Below are 21,418 nucleotides of genomic sequence, written 5' to 3'. Positions count from 1 at the left end.
GTCAGGTTTCTGTATGTACAGTTATATATGACCATCAGTCTTCACTGCTGATGATACTGACAATAAAACGATCCATCCATTTTACCTCACTGTTAATTTAAACGTTAGCTATCTTTTCATTAGAAAGTGAAAACAAAAAAACCAAAAAATGTCAATGTTCAAGAGGAAATGTTAGTTTTATTTGACAGGGATACAGTTATGTATTCTTTCTTGTACATGTTCTGCTTTATTGTCATTTATAAAATATAAAATTAAAGTAATGAAAACAAGAACAAGGCAGAACTGAAGTAAAAAAAAAAAACATACTTGAAACTCGTAATATTCATCATCGTTATCAGGATATCAGGATATCTTACACTTAGAAAAATATAAGTGATTAAACAAGGAAACACAAACAAGTTTTAGAAAGAAATGAGTGAAATCAGCGACTGTCCCTTATCTTGACAAACAGAGCTGCCTGTATCATAGCAGATCTACAACTGCCACGGGTTAGTGCGTTTTAAGGACCTCTGGATGTTGTGCAAATGTAACTTTATGATATTACAAAAGCTTAGTTTTCTTTTTACATTGTTCTTTTTTCTTTATTATCATTTATAAACAAGTCACATCTAAAAGAGAAAAACAGCAAAGTAATTTTACATGTTAAGGAACTGAAATGTTAATTGAATGAAATACGAAGAACATCTGTGGTGATCAGTTTATCAAACCTGTTTCAACCACAGTGATTTAGTTTATCTCACATAAGGTCACAGAGCCTGTTTTAAACCAGAACGCTGGGAAGAGCGGCTCTGTGAATTTTGCATGGAAGGTGTGTATGAGGCTCAGCTTTTCTGATGAAACACTGTAATAACTCAGAATTCCACCTTCCCAATCCAAGAGCACTGCTATTTTTTGACTAGAAGGTAATTCCAGCTGTGTTGATGTCTTCCCATGCAAGGCAGTGCATTTAGTTCTAGAGCAGTACAGAGCCCAGGACATCTCATTGGATCCAAGGCCACCACTACTATCCCAATTTCTACCCACTCTTTTGTATGCTGCAGCAATGCAGACCGTCCCACTCCATTCCACTTCCCAGTAGCAGAGACCTTTCAGTCCCTCGACGCAAAACACCTGAGACCTCTTGAACCTGTCCTCATTTTCAGGTCGTGCAGGTTTCTCCTCTACCTTCTTTACAGTTCTTACTTTTCTGTCTCTTTCTAGGATAAGCCTTTTGCTTGCCGTAGTTTCGTCAAACTTCAGTTCTACACCATCATCTGAGAAAGACAACGCAAGAATTTGATATCTTTGGCATGACCAAAAAATATAAATACATACAAAAGATACAAGCAAAGCAACAAATCAAAACAACATTAGCAGGTATAGCAAATTATAATTGGTGATTATGATTTCAAAAATGAGCAACTGGAGCTTTAACTTGATGACTACATGACAAAACGCTGAAGATCAGAGACCAACTTACACTTCTTTATCCCCGGCTTTAACCGATGCTCTCCACCATGGTCCAAACTGTAAAAGATTTTATTTTATATATAGTATTAGGTGTAGGGGGAGGAAGTAGTGCAGCAATAATTTTCCAAACAGAGTGGAAAAAATATGACTTCAAATTTAATTTATGTTATAAATGAAACATTGACTTTTTACTTCAGGTTCTATTATAATTTTGCTTTAAAGTTGACGTAGGCTCAGAAAAAGATCCTTCTATATTGTTAGAAATAAATGCCTTTTAATTTATATATACTATATAGACAATTATATTTATAACTTACAGCAGTGTCTTCAGCTTCATATCTGGATCTTCCTTTATATCAGTGAGTTCTCTGGTCCCAAGGTCTCCTGGGTGATTATAACTCAGATCCAGATGTTTCAGGAGGGAGGCTGCATTCGATCTGAGAGATGAGGCCAAGAAAGAGCAGCCTGTCTCTGTTACCTGACAACCAGACAATCTGCAGAACACACAGAGATAAATTATTTTGATGGTCTCTCTGACTTTTTCATAAAGGTTTGAAACACTCAAAAAACGATTCAATAAACACATGACACATTAATGTCTTTAATAAGATGATCACCTTCTCTTTAACATCAAGTTGCTGCAGTGAATATATTTACATAAGACATTTGAATGCTGTGAATGTTTTCCCTGCTTTAGTAAACGTGACAAAATTTTCACAGAAATTTCATGTCCTATTTATATAAAGTATGAGGCCAGGTAGACCATTTAATTGGTTTAGATATTCAGAAACCCCCCTTCATCCCCTTTAGTCTGGGCTTAGGATATAATGGTAATGGAAAGCAATCATATAAGGTACAGCTTTTCTGCACACTTTGACTAAAGTGTAAAAAAATATTTGTCTCTAATAAAATTCATATGTGGCTAAAAACAGTCTAGCGTCTCAGCAACCTAACAGTCTGTTATACTTTGTACCATGTGGAAACCTTTTAATTTTCTAACAGGAAAAGACAACAAAAACCTCTTTGGCAGTCTGATTTATGCACACTTACTTCAGAATCTCCAGTTTGCAGTGTGAACTCATCAGGCCATCTGCAAGATGCTGCACACCCACATCAAGCAAATCATTATGGCTAAAGTCCAACTCCAAAAGGTTTGAGAATGCAGAGCTTAGGACTGAGGATGTCAGACCACTGCAGGCTTTTTCAGAGAGCTCACACCACGTCAGCCTGTGAAAATGAGACATACAGCAAAGTGCTATGCACTGTTACATTGCACTAGTATGTTCAAGTAACTAAAATACCAGTGTATACAGTTATATAAATTAGTTGTTGGACAGAACATAATTTTTATAGCTCTACCTCTGTGCACCAACACATTGGAATTTAAATAGAACAATTAAGACCATGAGGGTTTCCACTTAGATTCAAGGAGATCAACAAAACTTTTGCATTTACTTTAGAAATTACAGACACTTTTAAACATAGTTCGCCATTTTCAGAGGCTTTGAATTAATATCACAAAAGAACATAATTTTCAATCCAAATAAATAATCCTCTAAATAAAGAATTATTTGTAATATTTGGATTGAAACCATTTGTTAGTCATAGCTTTAAGTGTAGAGCCCATGGATGTCACCAGATGCTGCATTTCCTTGATGCTCTGTCAGGCCTTTACTGCAGCCACCTTCAGTTGCTGTTTGTCTGTGAGCCTTTCTGTATTCAGTTTAATATTTAATGAAAAACCAGGTTTAGATAAGTTGACACTCAAGAATATCCCATTTCTTTGCCTTAAAGAAAATCTAGCATGTCAGCACTCTGGAACACCGTGTGATCAGTTTTCCAGTGTTTGGCTGCAAACTTCCGAATTCATCCTGTGACTTACATCAGCAATAACATAATAATAATAATAATAATAATAATAATAATAATAATAATAATAATAATAATAATAATAATAATAATGTATACTTTATTGATCCCCGTGGGGAAATTACTCTCTCTGCATTTGACCCATTCACTCAGTGAAGCAGTGGGCACCCAGTAAGCAGGCGCACCAGGGAGCAGTGTGTAGGGATGGTACCTTGCTCAGGGGTACCTCAGGGTAGCCCTTCAGTGGATTCGAACCCCCGACCTTCGGCGACCACTCTACCTACTGAGCTATCCCTGCCCACATCATCAATAAATGCCAGTGACACATTTCCACTGTTATGAAGTAACAAGGGAACATGACTCACCTGAAAATGAAACTGCTTATCAGTCAATTATCCAATTACTGAAAATAGGTGACTTTCCACAAAGTTATCTGTAACTACTGAATAGTGAATGTCAAGTTGTTCTTAAACCCTCTGAATTAACCTCCTAAGACCCGAACTCTTTCATGGCATGCATTTTTAATTTTTCTTTGCTATTTGGGCTGAGTGGGACCTGATGAATGTAAAAACAAAGAATTACCAGATTTTTATTTTTACCTAATTTTTGTTTCTGAGAAAAATGAGATCAACATATGAGGACATTCGTTTTAGATTTTGATAGAACAGTGGCAGTATAATGTCATTGTAAGTGGATATCAGGCCCTTGTAGAGTAAATTTAGGTATTTTGGTCTAGACAACCCAAAATGTGATGTCCACATATGTGGACGCCAGGTCATAGGAGGTTAAAGCAGAAAGTTTGAAATTCAAACTTGATAAATGACACTGAATTGACTGAATCTCCCACTAAACTCACTGGAGTTCTCCTTCTCTGTGAAACCCGTTTAGATAGTTAAACTTTGTGTACACTGAATTACAAAAGTAATTATTCAAAAGTACTTACAAGGTAATTTTTGAGACTTTGACCACTGGCAACATTCCCAGAAGAACTTTCTCTGATTTCCGATACTTTTTCAGATCAAACACATCAAGTTTCTTGTCTGACGTCAACAGCACAAACGTCAGAGCAGACCACTGACCAGCAGAGTAATCTTCAAAATTCTGTTTTCCTGATCGCAGTTGCTCTTTGATGTCTTTAACAAGAGAGTGATCATTAAGCTCATTCAAACAGTAAAAAAGGTTGAGGTTTTTATCTGCATCACTGATGTCTTCATTGATCTTCTTTTTGATGTACTCAGCTGTCTCCTTGTTGGTCTTTTTGTTATTTTTTTTGTTGTCTATCAGCAGCTCTTTCAGATGTTTCTGATTGGTCTCCAGTGAGAGGCCGAGCAGAAAGCGGAGAAACAGATCCCAGTCTCCATGTTTACTATCCAAAGCCTTGTCCACTGCCTTCTTGTAGAAGTCAGATGCAGGCAAATCTGAAACCACTGAAGGAGGTGGGGTAAGCAGATTTTCACTTTTGTTATTAAAGACGTAAAACACATAGAAAGCTGCCATGAACTCCTGAATGCTCAAATGGACAAAGCAAAACAGTTTCTGTGGGTACAGTGAAGGACCTTCTCTCTCGATCTGAGTCAATATCCCAGAAAAAACAGCAGCTTTTGTGATGTCAGTACCACACTCTGTCAGGTTTTCTTCATCAAAGAGAAAATTTCTTTTAACAAGCTCCTCAAAAGCTAGTTTGCCCAAAGATATAATGGTTTCCTTGTTTCTTTCATTCCAGCATTTATCTATCTCACAGCTTTCACTTGTCTTATCTTCATTATACTTTCTGTTAGCCTGTCTGCACTCAATCAAAAGAAAGTATGTGTACATGTCAGTTAGAGTCTTGGGCATTTCATCATCTTGGTTTGTGGTCACATATTCCTCCAGGACCTTTGCAGTGATCCAACAGAAAACTGGTATGTGACACATAATATAAAGGCTCCTTGATTTCTTCACATGGGTGAGGATTTTTTCAGCCAGATCCACATTAAACCTCTTCCTGAAGTACTCTTCTTTTTGCTCATCATTGAATCCTCGCACCTCTGTGACCCGGTCAACTTTATCAGCAGGAATACGGTTCGACGCTGCAGGACGGGAGGTGATCCAGATTTGAGCTTTAGGAAGCAGATTTCCTTGGATGAGGTTGGTCAGCAGAATATTCACTGATGTTTGCTCTCTCACATTGATGCATTTATTACTTTCACTGAAGTCAAGATCAAGGCGACATTCATCAAAGCCATCCAGAACAACCAAAATGTTGTACTTGTCATAGTCGGTTATTTCTGAGTTCTTCATAGCTGGAAAGAACTGATGAAGAAGGTTTTCAAAACTGAGTTGTTCCTCTGTTCTCAAATTAAGCTCTCGGAAAGGAAGTGGAAACATGAAATAAATGTTTTGAACCGGGTTACCATCAGCCCAGTCCAGCATGTACTTCATTGATGCGATAGTTTTTCCTATGCCTGCCACTCCAATTGTCATCACAGTTTTAATATGTTTATTTCCTACAGATGTGAAGATCTCATTATATTTAATTGCTGTTTCTTGTTTAACTGGTTTGAACTTTGCATTTTGAACCTGTCTGGTCTCTTGCTGCTCATTGACTTCTTCACTCTGCCTCTCTATGATGTAGAGCTCTGTGTAGATCTCATTCAGGACAGCAGAGGTTTTTTGCCTGTCGATGCCCTCAGACACACGAGTAAACTGCTCCTTCAGTTGAGACTTGAGTTTGCGTTGGCTTGTAATATCAGGCTTCTCTGAAAGAAAACATTAGAAATAGAAATTACACAAGTATACACTGTATACATTTGTCTGGTTTTCAGCAATTAAAAAGTTATTTATTATATAAAAACTTACTAAATTTGTCTTTTCTGAAAGCTTTTTTTTGTATTTTGACTCTTTTTTTTGGTCTAGTATAGTAGCATAAGTACTACAAAGATGCTGAATGATATCTAATTGCAGTTGCAATCTTACCTCGTATTTCTGTCACTCTGTCAACACATTTATCAACATTCGGCCGAATAGCAGCTGAAGGTCGGGACGTTATCCACACTAGAGCTGAAGGAAGCAGGGTCCCTTTGATGAGGTTGGTCAACAGCACATCCACTGAGGCTGGCTCACTGATATCAGACAAGATGTTGTTGTTGTCAAAGTCAAGTGGAAGCTGAGATTTGTCAAGTCCATCCAAGATAATTAAAACTGGGAATTGTGAAAAATTAGTAATTACAAATTCTTTGGTTTCACTGAAGAAATGGTTAAGAAGACCCACTATGCTAAAGTTCATATCTTTAATCTGGTTAAGGTCATTGAGTGGAAATATTCCTAGTTCTTTCCCTTTTGCTTTACCAATTAAAGATTTTGCTATATCTGCAATCCTAGTGAGGAATGAAGGATTTGTATTTTTGGCCCACTCTTTTATAAATTTCTGTACATGAAACGATTTTCCGATATCAGCCTCTCCAACAGTCAGCACTGTCCTGATTTTCTTCTCATTCTTGTCTTTAAAGATGTCAGATGTTGCATCCACTTTCACCACAGTCGGGTTACTTTTCTGTTCATCAGTGCCCTCTGCAGTGCTGTCTTCTCTCACGATGTGTTCTGTGGTTTTCTGGTTAGGATGATTAGTGTCTTCATTCACCGTGTTTTCTGTACGAAGTCTTATGCACAGTTTTTTCACCAGCTTCGTCCATCGCTTTGAGGTCTCTAAATGGACAAAAAAATGTAATAATTTAAAGATAAATGTACCACGCACAACGTTAATTATTAAAAGTATTTTTAAGTCTGTTTAAATAAGGAAACCAGTGTGTTGTCTTTTAAAGCTTCATTTTGTTCAGTACCTTGACATTTTGTAACTTTTTGTATATAACAAGTAGGAATCTTATCAACTCCTGAGGGTCGAGAGATGATCCAGAGATGAGCAGAAGGAAGCAGAGTCCCTTTGATTAGGTTTGTTAGCAGCTCATCCATCGTGGCCTGTGCCTTCATGTCAGTCAGTCTCTTGTTGTTTTTAAAATCCAGAGGAAGTGTACATTTTTCCAGGCCATCAAGAATAAAAAGTAATTTAAACTTGTCATAGGAGAGATGTCCTCGTAGTTTAATATCACTGAAGTAATCATTCAGCAGTTCTTCCATACTCTGAACTTGGTCTCTTCTTTTATTCAGCTCACTGAACTGGAATGAAACTATAATGTCTATGTTTTTGTGGGTCTTCTTTTTTGCCCACTTAATCATGAACATCTTTGTTTGAAATGTTTTTCCAACACCAGCCATTCCTGTTGTTAGCACTGTTCGCACATTAAACATATCTTTGTAGTCGGGTTGCACTAGTTCTTCTTTTTCTTCCTTTTGTGCACAGAGTTCTGTGTCAATCTCTTCCTCTCTCTGGCTTTTATACTTTTTGCAAATTGCAGACTTCAGAATTTCTCCTGCATTTTTCACTGTAGATGAAAGAGAGCCAAGAATTAATCTGAACAATGTAATATTCAGCAACTGCAACATTTCAATTAACAGCAATGATAGTAGTAATATGACTGTTATAAATAAATACAAAGACATGCTATTCTTCTTTATTGTGACTCCTTCACTGAGTGGGAGATTAAGTAGAAATATGCAGTTTGTACATGTTTTAATAAATTGGTGCAGCTATTTCTCATTTTTCTAGAAATGTATGATGATATATAAAGAAATTGGGGGCAAATCAAGACTTTTGGATATTATACTATAAAGACCCTTGGTTGCATTTAATTTTAAGGTACAGTCTCCGTAACAATAATCTTACTTCGTATCTCTGTCACCCTGTCAACACATTTCTCAACATTCAGCCGATTAGCAGCTGAAGGTCGGGACGTTAGCCACACTAGAGCTGAAGGAAGCAGGTTCCCTTTGATGAGGTTGGTCAACAGCACGTCCACTGAGGCTGGTTCACTGATATCAGACAAGGTGGTGTTGTTGTCAAAGTCGAGCGGGAGCTGAAATTGGTCAAGTCCATCCAAGATAAAACAAAATGGGAAGTGTGAAAATTCAGTGATGACCAGGTCTTTGGTTTCCTTCAAGCAATGGTTGAGAAGACCCACCAAGCTAATTTTATCTTTCATCTTACTAAGTTCAGAGACTTTGAGTGGAAATATTCCTAGTTCATTTCCTTTTCCTTTACCAATTAAAGATGTTTTAAGCCAAGTTGAAATTGAAGGGTTTGTATTTTCCGCCCACTCTTTTATATATTTCTGTACATGGAAGGATTTTCCGATATCAGCCTCTCCAACAGTCAGCACAGTTCTGGGTTTCTTCCCATTCTTGTCTTTAAATATATCAGATATTGTCTTCACTTTCACCCCAGTCTGTTCATTATTCTCTGCAGTGCTGTCTTCTCTTATGATGTGTTCTGTGTTTTTCTGGTTAGGATGATTGGTGTCTTCAATCAGTTTGTTTTCTCTAAGACTTTTGCGCAGATCTGTCACCAGCTTTGTCCATTGCTTTGAGGTCTCTGAAAAAACAGAAAAATATAAAAAGATGTACCATGAATTGTTGTACTAATATGTACAAATATGAGTTTTGTAAATAAATACAATGACATTTCATTCTTTCTTAGTGTGATTCCTTCTCAGAGGAAAGAAAATAGCAGTAGTATGTTGAATAAAGTACAAATATCCTGTGTTCTAAAATATTCTTCTGTTGACAGCGCTGACTTAAGAAGGATTTCTGTGTTAATGATGTTGTAAGAGTCATCCTCACCACTGAGATCACTCTTCACAGAAGCATTGCTGTTGTCAGTTGATCTAGTTGAGCTTCAAGGCAGAGAAGACATTTCTAATTAATATTTTGTTTGTCAGCACAGCAAAATAAATGAACTGACATTTCACTTTGGCAATTTATCATATTGTCTCCATTTCCCTTTATTCTTTTACAGTTATAACAGTAGGCTCACCCATGCCTTTCCCTGCTTTTACTCAACACTTAGATTCAGAAGGTTTAATAGTATTAAACATTGTATTCCTGATCAGCTTTATGGTAAACTTCAATGTCAAACATTTATAAATATCGAACCTTCTAGGTACCTCTGAAGCTTTTTGTAGGTTTCTGTCCAGTATCCTCTGTTCTGATTGAATTTTTAATATCACATACTACTGCATGTACTAAGAATGCATGGAGCTGACCTGAAAACAGATTTTATTAAGAAATAAAAAACTAATAATGACTGTTATTTCATGACTGTGGTGGGAAATTGGATTTTCTAAAAAATAAAATAAAATAAAACAATCCACTATTAAATCAAGCCATTAGACATATAATTATTACTGGCCATTTTTTAAAGAAGGTGTGATCCAAGAGGCACCTGTCTAAGAGGGTCTAGATACAGATCCTGCCTGTCCACTATCCTCTGTCATTCCTAACTGTGCATAATCACCTGCTAATGATCAAACCCTCATGACGATCCTTTGAATAACCTATAAAAGTATTAAAAATTACCACTAAATAACAAATATTAGAACATTACTCATCAGCTGTTGGACTTTCAACATCACACTTAAATATCTTAAATATCTAAATATTCTCTGAATTTGGTTCCCTTTAGATCCTCAAACTAACATCAAAGATTTTCAGTTAAAGGAAACCTCAAAATTAAGTAAAAAATAAGTCATTAATTAATCAAACCAAATGCCCTCTCATTATGATGAAAAAAAAATTTTATAATTTAAAAACAAGTCCTATCTAACTAATATAGAACATACATGTTTTCGTGTCACCAATGATCATTACTACCATTTAAATGAATATCAATTATATTTAGCCATCAGAATTACTGTCTGAAGGCCAAGAAAGATGCCCAATGAATTTATTTTACCAGGTGGATCATCACGACCTTGCCGTATTGGTCCATTTGATTGACGTTTGTTGTTATTATTTTATTTTATTTTATTTTAAAATTGAATGGGTGGGTGGGTGTGGTGGAGCGGGAAGAGGGAGGCAGTTGGGGATGGGGAGGGAAGGAAGGGAGGGGCTATGGGCCAGCTCCCCCGCTGACCCCAGTAGGCACCCCACTCACTGGAATCAACCAAGGCCAGGGGGCTCAGGCCCATCCGGACCCGGGCCCACGGCAGCAGCACCGCCAAGCCCTACAGAACCTGGATCGGCCCGTCTGACCCCACCGCAGAGTAAACTGTACCCACCCCATCATCCAATCGTCTCCCAGACTACACAATACAATATACACCCAGGTTGAGTTCATTCTCCACCTCTCCTATGTCTCTCCCTCACCTGCAAAGTGAACTCCTGAAGAGCAGAGAAGTCCTGCAAGGATGTAACAACCTCCCTGCCACTTGAAGAGGCCCCCAGTTTGGCCAATGCACCAGAGGCCCCCCACGCCAGGGCTGAGGCCCCGTGCACTCACCCGCCCACAACCTCGGCAGCACACCATCCAGGACCCAAGCCCCCAAGGCCCAGCCAGAGCCCCAGCACGGAGGCGAAGCACCCCCAGAACACCAAGCCCCCATGCCTGAGCTGGGCTTTGCTCAACCCAACAGGAAGTCAATGCGCAGTCAATGCCGCATCCCATGTTAAAGTTCCATAATAGGAATGACTTCAGTTTCAGCTGTCTGCGTCCACAATGGAGTATAGTGAAGAATTTTCAGGTATCTGTACTTTATTTGAAACTTTTTAGTTTTAGTCCCAACATCTTTACATAAATATTTGTTTTTATTACCAAGCTCCTTTTCAAAACAGGCTTGTTATTTTAGATTTAACACGTTATTCATTTACTTAACAGTACGCCTTCACACTGATTTGAGGCTAAATGGAGGGAACAATAACACATAAAAGACAACCCTATTGCTTTATCAATCAACGCTTATTGAATACAAAGAGATGAGGTAAAAACATATATATAATTTCTACTGCTATACTCAAGGGTTAAAGTGGGCTGGTGCTGTCCAAAAAAGTGATTGCTGATATTTATGTGTTTTTTTTATGCTTGCTGTAGGTATTACAGGTACTGTGACGCAGTGGTTTTATATCATATCTATCTAGTAGACTCCAATTTGTTCATGTAAATGGAGAGTCTTCTTCATACACTGAGGTTGATTACGGAGTTCCGCAGGGTTCAGTGCTAGGACCAATTCTGTTTACATTATACATGGCACTTAGGCAGTATCATCAAAAGACATAGTATACACTTTCACTGCTATGCTGATGACACCCAGCTCTATCTATTTATGAAGCCAGATAACACACACCAATTAGTTAAACTGCAGAAATGTCTTAAGACATAAAGACCTGGATGGCCACTAACTTTCTGCTCCTTAATTCAGATAAAACTGAAGTTATTGTACTCTGCCCTGAAAATTTTAGAAATATGGTATCTAACCAGATTCTTACTATGAATGGCATTACCTTGGCCTTCAGTAACACTGTGATGAACCTTGGAGTGAGTTTTGACCAAGATATGTCCTTCAATGCACATATTAAACAAATGTGTAGGACTGCCTTCTTCCATTTGCACAACATCTCTAAAGTTAGAAATATCCTGTCTTAGAGTGACGCTGAAAAACTAGTTCATGCATTTATTACTTCCAGGCTGGACTACTGTAATTCATTATTATCAGGATGTCCCTGAAAAGTCTTCAATTAATCCAAAATGCTGCAGCAAGAGTACTGACAGGGACTAGAGAGAGCATATTTCTCCTGTATTGGCTTCCCTTCATTGGCTCCCTGTTAAATCCAGGAATCCAGAATTGAATACGAAATCCTGCTCCTTACATACAAGGTCTTAAATAATCAGGCCCCATCTTATCTTAATGACCTTGTAGTACCGTATAACCCCATTAGAGCACTTGTATTGTATCTTTATTGCCCTACTCAGGTCGACTTCTTTTTTGCTGACAATGGTACATGCTTATCAGAAAGTTAAAATCCAGGATATTCTAAAAATATATTGTTGACTAAGATTACTGCAGTGATGTACTTAAAGTTTTTATCAGATTTACTAATGACAGAGGGATTTATAATAACATTTTCTTACTTGTTTAATAGAAATTTAATTCCAGAGTATCTTACCTTGGTTTATTATCACTGAAGTCTGGGGGTTCCCCTTTGGACATGTCACTTCTCATGGAAACAGGTTTTTGGTGCTCATGTGGACTTCAATAAAGGATCAGAAAATGTCTTAATTAGACAAAGCTTAAAAGTGCATCTGTAACTTCTGTTTACCCATTCAAACACCAATTTCAATTATCAACAGAACAGGATGCCCAGCAGTAACTATTTGATGTTAAGTTTGATGTTATGACCAGGCCTCAGTTTCACCTGAGTCCAGTGATAGATTTTGTAAATTGTGTGTGAGGAGATGGAAATGTGACGTAACACCAACGCTCCATATTAGGCTTTAAAGAAAGCTTTAGCAATAGCTCTGAAACCTTGTTTCATGTTCTCCACTGTCTTTTCACTGGAGAGCAAGTTGGGTAACTCCTGCTGACTACACAGAGAGTCTGCTGTGTCTGTGCTTCCACAGACACATGGTTTAGCAGCAAAGATCCACACACCACATTTAAGCTACACCTGCTTTGTGCTGATGATAACGTTATATGACTTACCAAAAATAACTAACTGACAACCATATACTGGTGATAAAGTCTCTGCATTAATGTTGTATTTCAGGTTTTTATGTATTTACAGCAAATGCTGCAAGAACTTTGCTCTGCCAAATACTGCTCATTGTCACTTTTGCATGAGTGGAACAGATTGCACAGTTCATATTACAACTATTAATGTCACTTTAACATTGATAGTGTTAGATGTCCCATGAAGCTCGACTTCTTTTGTGCTGAAAGTGATGAATGCTTATCAGAAAGTTACAATTCAAAATATTCTAAAAACATGAATGAAGACCAATATATTGTTGACTAAGATTACTGGAATGTTGTACTTAAAGTTTTTTATCAGATTTACTAATGACAGAGGGATTTATAATGTTTCCTTACTTGTTTAATAGAAATTTAATTCCAGAGTATCTTACCTTGGTTTATTATCACTGAAGTCTGGGGGTTCCCCTTTGGACATGTCACTTCTCATGGAAACAGGTCTTTGGTGCTCATGTGGACTTCAATAAGGATCAAAAAATGTCTTACTTAGACAAAGCTTAAAAGTGCATCTGTAACTTCTGTTTACCCATTCAAAAAGCAATTTCAATTATCAACAGAACAGGATGCCCAGCAGTAACTATTTGATGTTAAGCGGCAGAAATATATTTAAGTGTTTTGCTGAAAAAGATACTGAACACAGCGTGCTAACCAGCTGTCTCTGTCCCATCACTATTCATTTCAAGACCTGACTGATAACTGATGTAGTGTCAAGTCTACCCTCAATGTTTTCAATCTTCTCAATAACCAACATAATTGGATGTTATGAGCAGACCTCAGCATCATCTGAGGTCACTTACAGATTCTGTAAATTGTTAGTGAGGAGATGGAAATGTGATATACACCAACGCTCCATATTAGGCTTTAAGGAAAGCTTTAGCAATAGCTCTGAAACCTTGTTTCATGTTCTCCACTGTCTTTTCACTGGAGAGCAAGTTGGGTAACTCCTGCTGACTACACAGAGAGTCTGCTGTATCTGTGCTTCCACAGACACATGGTTTAGCAGCAAAGATCCACACACCACATTTAAGCTACACCTGCTTTGTGCTGATGATAACATTATATGACTTACCAAAAATAAAAAACTGTTCTAAACAACTTCATCATTTAACTGACAACCACATACTGGTGATGAAGTCTCTGCTTCAGTGCTGCATTTCAGTTATTTACGTACAAAGCTATGAATGACCAGCAATATATTGTTGACTGAGATTACTGCGATGCTGTACTTAGTTTTTTTTTTTAAATCAGATTTACTAATGACAGAGGAGTTTATAATAACATTTTCTTACTTTTTTAATAGAAATTTAATTCCAGAGTATCTTACCTTGGTTTATTATCACTGAAGTCTGGGGGTTCCCCTTTGGACATGTCACTTCTCGTGGAAACAGGTTTTTGGTGCTCATGTGGACTTCAATAAGGATCAGAAAATGTCTTAATTAGACAAAGCTTAAAAGTGCATCTGTAACTTCTGTTTACCCATTCAAACACCAATTTCAATTATCAACAGAACAGGATGCCCAGCAGTAACTATTTGATGTTAAGTTTGATGTTATGACCAGGCCTCAGTTTCACCTGAGTCCAGTGATAGATTTTGTAAATTGTGTGTGAGGAGATGGAAATGTGACGTAACACCAACGCTCCATATTAGGCTTTAAAGAAAGCTTTAGCAATAGCTCTGAAACCTTGTTTCATGTTCTCCACTGTCTTTTCACTGAAGAGCAAGTTGGGTAACTCCTGCTGACTACACAGAGAGTCTGCTGTATCTGTGCTTCCACAGACACATGGCTTAGCAGCAAAGATCCACACACCACATTTAAGCTACACCTGCTTTGTGCTGATGATAACATTATATGACTTACCAAAAATAAAAAACTGTTCTAAACAACTTCATCATTTAACTGACAACCACATACTGGTGATGAAGTCTCTGCTTCAGTGCTGCATTTCAGTTATTTACGTACAAAGCTATGAATGACCAGCAATATATTGTTGACTAAGATTACTGCGATGCTGTACTTAGTTTTTTTTTTTTAATCAGATTTACTAATGACAGAGGAGTTTATAATAACATTTTCTTACTTGTTTAATAGAAATTTAATTCCAGAGTATCTTACCTTGGTTTATTATCACTGAAGTCTGGGGGTTCCCCTTTGGACATGTCACTTCTCATGGAAACAGGTTTTTGGTGCTCATGTGGACTTCAATAAAGGATCAGAAAATGTCTTAATTAGACAAAGCTTAAAAGTGCATCTGTAACTTCTGTTTACCCATTCAAACACCAATTTCAATTATCAACAGAACAGGATGCCCAGCAGTAACTATTTGATGTTAAGTTTGATGTTATGACCAGGCCTCAGTTTCACCTGAGTCCAGTGATAGATTTTGTAAATTGTGTGTGAGGAGATGGAAATGTGACGTAACACCAACGCTCCATATTAGGCTTTAAAGAAAGCTTTAGCAATAGCTCTGAAACCTTGTTTCATGTTCTCCACTGTCTTTTCACTGAAGAGCAAGTTGGGTAACTCCTGCTGACTACACAGAGAGTCTGCTGTATCTGTGCTTCCACAGACACATGGCTTAGCAGCAAAGATCCACACACCACATTTAAGCTACACCTGCTTTGTGCTGATAACATTATATGACTTACCAAAAATAAAAAACTGTTCTAAACAACTTCATCATTTAACTGACAACCACATACTGGTGATGAAGTCTCTGCTTCAGTGCTGCATTTCAGTTATTTACGTACAAAGCTATGAATGACCAGCAATATATTGTTGACTAAGATTACTGCGATGCTGTACTTAGTTTTTTTTTTTTAATCAGATTTACTAATGACAGAGGAGTTTATAATAACATTTTCTTACTTGTTTAATAGAAATTTAATTCCAGAGTATCTTACCTTGGTTTATTATCACTGAAGTCTGGGGGTTCCCCTTTGGACATGTCACTTCTCATGGAAACAGGTTTTTGGTGCTCATGTGGACTTCAATAAAGGATCAGAAAATGTCTTAATTAGACAAAGCTTAAAAGTGCATCTGTAACTTCTGTTTACCCATTCAAACACCAATTTCAATTATCAACAGAACAGGATGCCCAGCAGTAACTATTTGATGTTAAGTTTGATGTTATGACCAGGCCTCAGTTTCACCTGAGTCCAGTGATAGATTTTGTAAATTGTGTGTGAGGAGATGGAAATGTGACGTAACACCAACGCTCCATATTAGGCTTTAAAGAAAGCTTTAGCAATAGCTCTGAAACCTTGTTTCATGTTCTCCACTGTCTTTTCACTGAAGAGCAAGTTGGGTAACTCCTGCTGACTACACAGAGAGTCTGCTGTATCTGTGCTTCCACAGACACATGGCTTAGCAGCAAAGATCCACACACCACATTTAAGCTACACCTGCTTTGTGCTGATGATAACGTTATATGACTTACCAAAAATAACTAACTGACAACCATATACTGGTGATAAAGTCTCTGCATTAATGTTGTATTTCAGGTTTTTATGTATTTACAGCAAATGCTGCAAAAACTTTGCTCTGCCAAATACTGCTCATTGTCACTTTTGCATGAGTGGAACAGATTGCACAGTTCATATTACAACTATTAATGTCACTTTAACATTGATAGTGTTAGATGTCCCGTGAAGCTCGACTTCTTTTGTGCTGAAAGTGATGAATGCTTATCAGAAAGTTACAATTCAAAATATTCTAAAAACATGAATGAAGACCAATATATTGTTGACTAAGATTACTGGAATGTTGTACTTAAAGTTTTTATCAGATTTACTAATGACAGAGGGATTTATAATGTTTCCTTACTTGTTTAATAGAAATTTAATTCCAGAGTATCTTACCTTGGTTTATTATCACTGAAGTCTGGGGGTTCCCCTTTGGACATGTCACTTCTCATGGAAACAGGTCTTTGGTGCTCAAGTGGACTTCAATAAGGATCAGAAAATGTCTTACTTAGACAAAGCTTAAAAGTGCATCTGTAACTTCTGTTTACCCATTCAAAAAGCAATTTCAATTATCAACAGAACAGGATGCCCAGCAGTAACTATTTGATGTTAAGCGGCAGAAATATATTTAAGTGTTTTGCTGAAAAAGATACTGAACACAGCGTGCTAACCAGCTGTCTCTGTCCCATCACTATTCATTTCAAGACCTGACTGATAACTGATGTAGTGTCAAGTCTACCCTCAATGTTTTCAATCTTCTCAATAACCAACATAATTGGATGTTATGAGCAGACCTCAGCATCATCTGAGGTCACTTACAGATTCTGTAAATTGTTAGTGAGGAGATGGAAATGTGATATACACCAACGCTCCATATTAGGCTTTAAGGAAAGCTTTAGCAATAGCTCTGAAACCTTGTTTCATGTTCTCCACTGTCTTTTCACTGGAGAGCAAGTTGGGTAACTCCTGCTGACTACACAGAGAGTCTGCTGTATCTGTGCTTCCACAGACACATGGTTTAGCAGCAAAGATCCACACACCACATTTAAGCTACACCTGCTTTGTGCTGATGATAACATTATATGACTTACCAAAAATAAAAAACTGTTCTAAACAACTTCATCATTTAACTGACAACCACATACTGGTGATGAAGTCTCTGCTTCAGTGCTGCATTTCAGTTATTTACGTACAAAGCTATGAATGACCAGCAATATATTGTTGACTAAGATTACTGCGATGCTGTACTTAGTTTTTTTTTTTTAATCAGATTTACTAATGACAGAGGAGTTTATAATAACATTTTCTTACTTGTTTAATAGAAATTTAATTCCAGAGTATCTTACCTTGGTTTATTATCACTGAAGTCTGGGGGTTCCCCTTTGGACATGTCACTTCTCATGGAAACAGGTCTTTGGTGCTCATGTGGACTTCAATAAGGATCAGAAAATGTCTTAATTAGACAAAGCTTAAAAGTGCATCTGTAACTTCTGTTTACCCATTCAAACACCAATTTCAATTATCAACAGAACAAGATGCCCAGCAGTAACGATTTGATGTTAAGTTTGATGTTATGACCAGGCCTCAGTTTCACCTGAGTTCAGTGATAGATTTTGTAAATTGTGTGTGAGGAGATGGAAATGTGACGTAACACCAACGCTCCATATTAGGCTTTAAGGAAAGCTTTAGCTCACTGCAAACCTTTTTAATGTGCAAATGCTATTGGGTTAACGATAGAAGAGCTGAGGCAGCTCATAGAAGAAGAAGCTGAGTCAGAGTGGTCTGTTGGCGGATATGGCAGAAAGACAACCATACATTCACATACATAGGCATGGCCAATTCTGAATCACAATCTAACCTAAGAAGCTTGCCATTGGAATGTGGGAAAAAAACAGGAGTACCTAGAGAAAACCCACAAAGCCACAATAAAACATAGAAATTCGAAAGGAAAACCCAGGAAACCAGAAAGTTCAAACCAGGAACCTTCTCAGGTTTCCCTTGGACATGATCTTTGAGTCTCAAATAACACATGTTTTACAAAGCTAATGTTTGTTTCACAAGAAAAATCATAACTTGCTGAAAAATTTAAAACTCAATTTTCAGAGCTTTACCAGTTTCAAACCTATGATTAGCAGATCTGTTACAACAGAGAAAATAAAATTACAGCAACAGAGTGACATAAAAATACACACTGCATCAGCATCTGCACATTAGTCTTCACATTCAAGTTTAAAACATCAAGTACATTAATATTTAGCAAAATATTTAATTGTTTAGTTTGCATAATAACAGTGAGATCAAAAATTGTAACTCACTTGGCAGTTGATGTGGACATATGTTGTTCCTCAGACATGTTTGTTTAAAACACAGTTTTCTGCTTTCAGGTGGTCCTGCATTCGTTTTTATCTAATTGTGGTGCTACTTTAAATTTAATTATTTCCAAATCCATGCACATGTTTATATGAACACAAAAGCTGCCACTCTTTCAATCACACTTGGCTTGAAAGCGGTCTTGATCCATAGTATCCCTTTGGAACAGTCTTCTTTCTAAACAAACTTCAAGCGCTGAATTAAGTCTGGTTTTAACCTGACTTAAAAAATGGTCTTATGACAAAAAGAAAAACCAGAATGTCTTCAGTGCATGTGACTTAGACGAATTAAGAAACTGATCAAAGTCCATTACAATACTTCCTGGTTAATTTATAACAGAAACAACTGTAGTGACCTTGACATTCCAACTGCCACAAAATAAAGACTATTATCATTAAGATTTGTCTACAATGTCGTGTTCTAAGTGAACTGAGGACCACTGACATTTGTATTTTTCATCCGTAGCTGTTGAATAGATATCAACACCAGCACTGACTCCTGTGTCCAGGTACAACCTCAGAGCCTCTAGCCTAGTACCATTCTCTTAGTCTTATATTCTTCTATTTTCTGTGCCAACTGCTATTTACATTTCAGATATTGTAGCATCCAGTCGAACTGAGAAGGCCAGAACTGGATGCTACAGTAAGAGCTTGTTCCCCTGTCGACTGTAGCTAGAACCATTCGTTTTTGTACAATTTAACTATATTCTTCTCTCCCTTTTCTCCGTTAGCATTAGTTTTCCGTTTTCTTCCGTCTTTTTTGCACATCAAGTTGTTTACCATTACAAAAAAAAAAAAAAAAAAAAAAAAAAGTTGTTTACATTACACCATTCACTTCCGGTCACACGGGCGGGAAGTTACCAAAATAAAAGCACAAACGTTATATTACGTGAATATGAGCTAGCTTTAGATATCCGCCGTTACAGATATATTGTTATCATTTTAAGCTCTTAGCATATTGAGCTCTTTATACTAAAAGTGTATTTTTATCATACAATTTTCCAAGAATAAGACACAATATAACGGCACCAAAAGAAAAAAAAATCATTGTGTCTATTTAAATTTGAATATTGGGTCAGCATGCAATCCTCATAAAGACTGTGATCCACAGCGTTTTCACAAAGATAATACTCAAACTCATATTACTGAATCCAGCGTTGGTTTTTTTAGACACTGTGTTTTGGAATAAAAGCAAATTTGAGAAGTAACATAAAACACATACAGATTTCTGTATTAAATAAGTTGCCCTTTTATTGATTATTACTTTTGGTAATTAATTTTCTATTCCCAAATTATTACTCTTCCTTTTCCACTTAATTACCCCAAGTGCCATATTATTAGCAGCTATAATAGAAAGTGCTACCCTGATTTCTGTTTACAGCGCTGCTTTCTGTCAGGCATGTTCTTATCAGTCCTCATGCAGCAAAGTCTTCTTAAAGGCTGGAACAGTATCTAGTTAAAGATTAAGGCATTTATAATGATAAGATATGTGTTTTGGAGATAACACTACTAAATTATAGTGGTGCATACAGGTTAGTCAGTAAATGGATTGTGCACTTAGTGTGTTTCTCTATTGGGTTATTTAACATCACTCATTCCAAATTAAAGATCCATATGACTCCAAAACTCATATGTGGGCATTTCTATACCTGATGGCACTCTTGTGTGAACATGTGTTTTAACATGTGTGTGAACACGTGTGCATGCATGTCAGGTATTTTGAAACCTTGTGTATATATATTTTAAAATAAAAGCAAAAGGCGTGGAAGGTAAACAATTAACCTCAACAAGCTTCAATCTTTCAATCTCACTCTGCCATGCACTGACACTCCTGAGGTCCACATACACACAATGCAAGCACATGAAATGACAGACATGACCCTACAAACCTGTCATGTGCTCAGTAAAACCTCCTGTGTATGGGGGAGGCATAGTTAGTGTGTGAGTCTTCTGCCTTTATTACCTTGTACACATGGTCAGCACCTGTTCACTGTTCTCCTCCATGTCTTTTCATTACCCGTGTAGCTCAATGAAAACTCATCACCCTTAAACTCTGACTCACCCATCCCCACTGTTTTGTCTGTCTTCCCATCTCTGCACATTGTTCCCTAATTTGTGCCTGTCAGCCATAAAAAAATAACTTTATTTTTTATGAAAGTGAAATACAAAGTGTTTAATGATAAAAAGTCAATGACTGCTTAAAACATTCTTATCATATAAGCATATTGTGAGAAAAACTGGCTGAGAAGTATTAATAAATTAAATGGTGGTTTCTATTTAAGTAATAATGTTACTTCTATTGTCCATACCCACTCCACCCATGTCTGCTTCTTTCCCATGTGACTCTCATTGGTGCCATGTATAACTGGAATGCAATATAGTTAATAAGAAACAAAAATCATAAAGTTTTACACTGGACAATAATGTAGTGTAATGACAGTTGATTACACTGCAGAGCTTTCGTTGATGATTTACAGGAAGTAAGTGCCTCCATATTATAGTGTTTTAATTCTAAATCCAAGTCACCACTCGCAACACTCAGCGTGCTTCTGAAAAGCTTTTATTATCATTAACAGAGTTGAGTTTATGCTCTGATGTCTCATCTTTTGACCAGACAGTTTTCCAGCTGTCACCACATCACCCGTCTTCCCCCT

The 21,418-nt window shown here is 37.1% G+C and overlaps 1 protein-coding gene across 1 annotated transcript; it reads right to left on the bottom strand.

Annotated features, from left to right (window-relative positions):
• Window positions 1–168: 168 nt before the first annotated feature.
• LOC101474018 (uncharacterized) lies at window positions 169–19,426 on the bottom strand. The gene is made up of 17 exons (XM_076878355.1): window positions 18,711–19,426; window positions 17,742–17,825; window positions 16,792–16,875; window positions 15,835–15,918; window positions 15,047–15,130; window positions 14,257–14,340; window positions 13,307–13,390; window positions 12,349–12,432; window positions 9,031–9,083; window positions 8,078–8,782; window positions 7,137–7,736; window positions 6,274–7,002; window positions 4,262–6,056; window positions 2,500–2,676; window positions 1,767–1,943; window positions 1,460–1,506; window positions 169–1,250 (listed from the first exon to the last, which is right to left on the bottom strand). The coding sequence occupies exons 1-17, from the start codon at window positions 18,746–18,748 to the stop codon at window positions 727–729; spliced, it is 5,433 nt and encodes a 1,810-aa protein (XP_076734470.1). The 5' UTR covers window positions 18,749–19,426; the 3' UTR covers window positions 169–726.
• Window positions 19,427–21,418: the final 1,992 nt, after the last annotated feature.

Source organism: Maylandia zebra, linkage group LG20 (assembly GCF_041146795.1).
Source record: "Maylandia zebra isolate NMK-2024a linkage group LG20, Mzebra_GT3a, whole genome shotgun sequence".
NCBI lineage: Eukaryota > Metazoa > Chordata > Actinopteri > Cichliformes > Cichlidae > Maylandia > Maylandia zebra.
Note: the sequence above shows the minus strand (reverse complement) of the source record. Positions and strands in the feature narration are given on the sequence as shown.

Coding starts and splice junctions, on each gene's coding strand:
- LOC101474018 (XM_076878355.1), bottom strand. CDS start 18,748: ATGTCTGAGGAACAACATATGTCCACATCAACTGCCAA. Junction 2,677..4,261: donor AAAGTCTCAAAAATTACCTT/GTAAGTACTTTT, acceptor TCATTTTCACAG/GCTGACGTGGTGTGAGCTCT. Junction 1,944..2,499: donor TGCAAACTGGAGATTCTGAA/GTAAGTGTGCAT, acceptor TGTGTTCTGCAG/ATTGTCTGGTTGTCAGGTAA.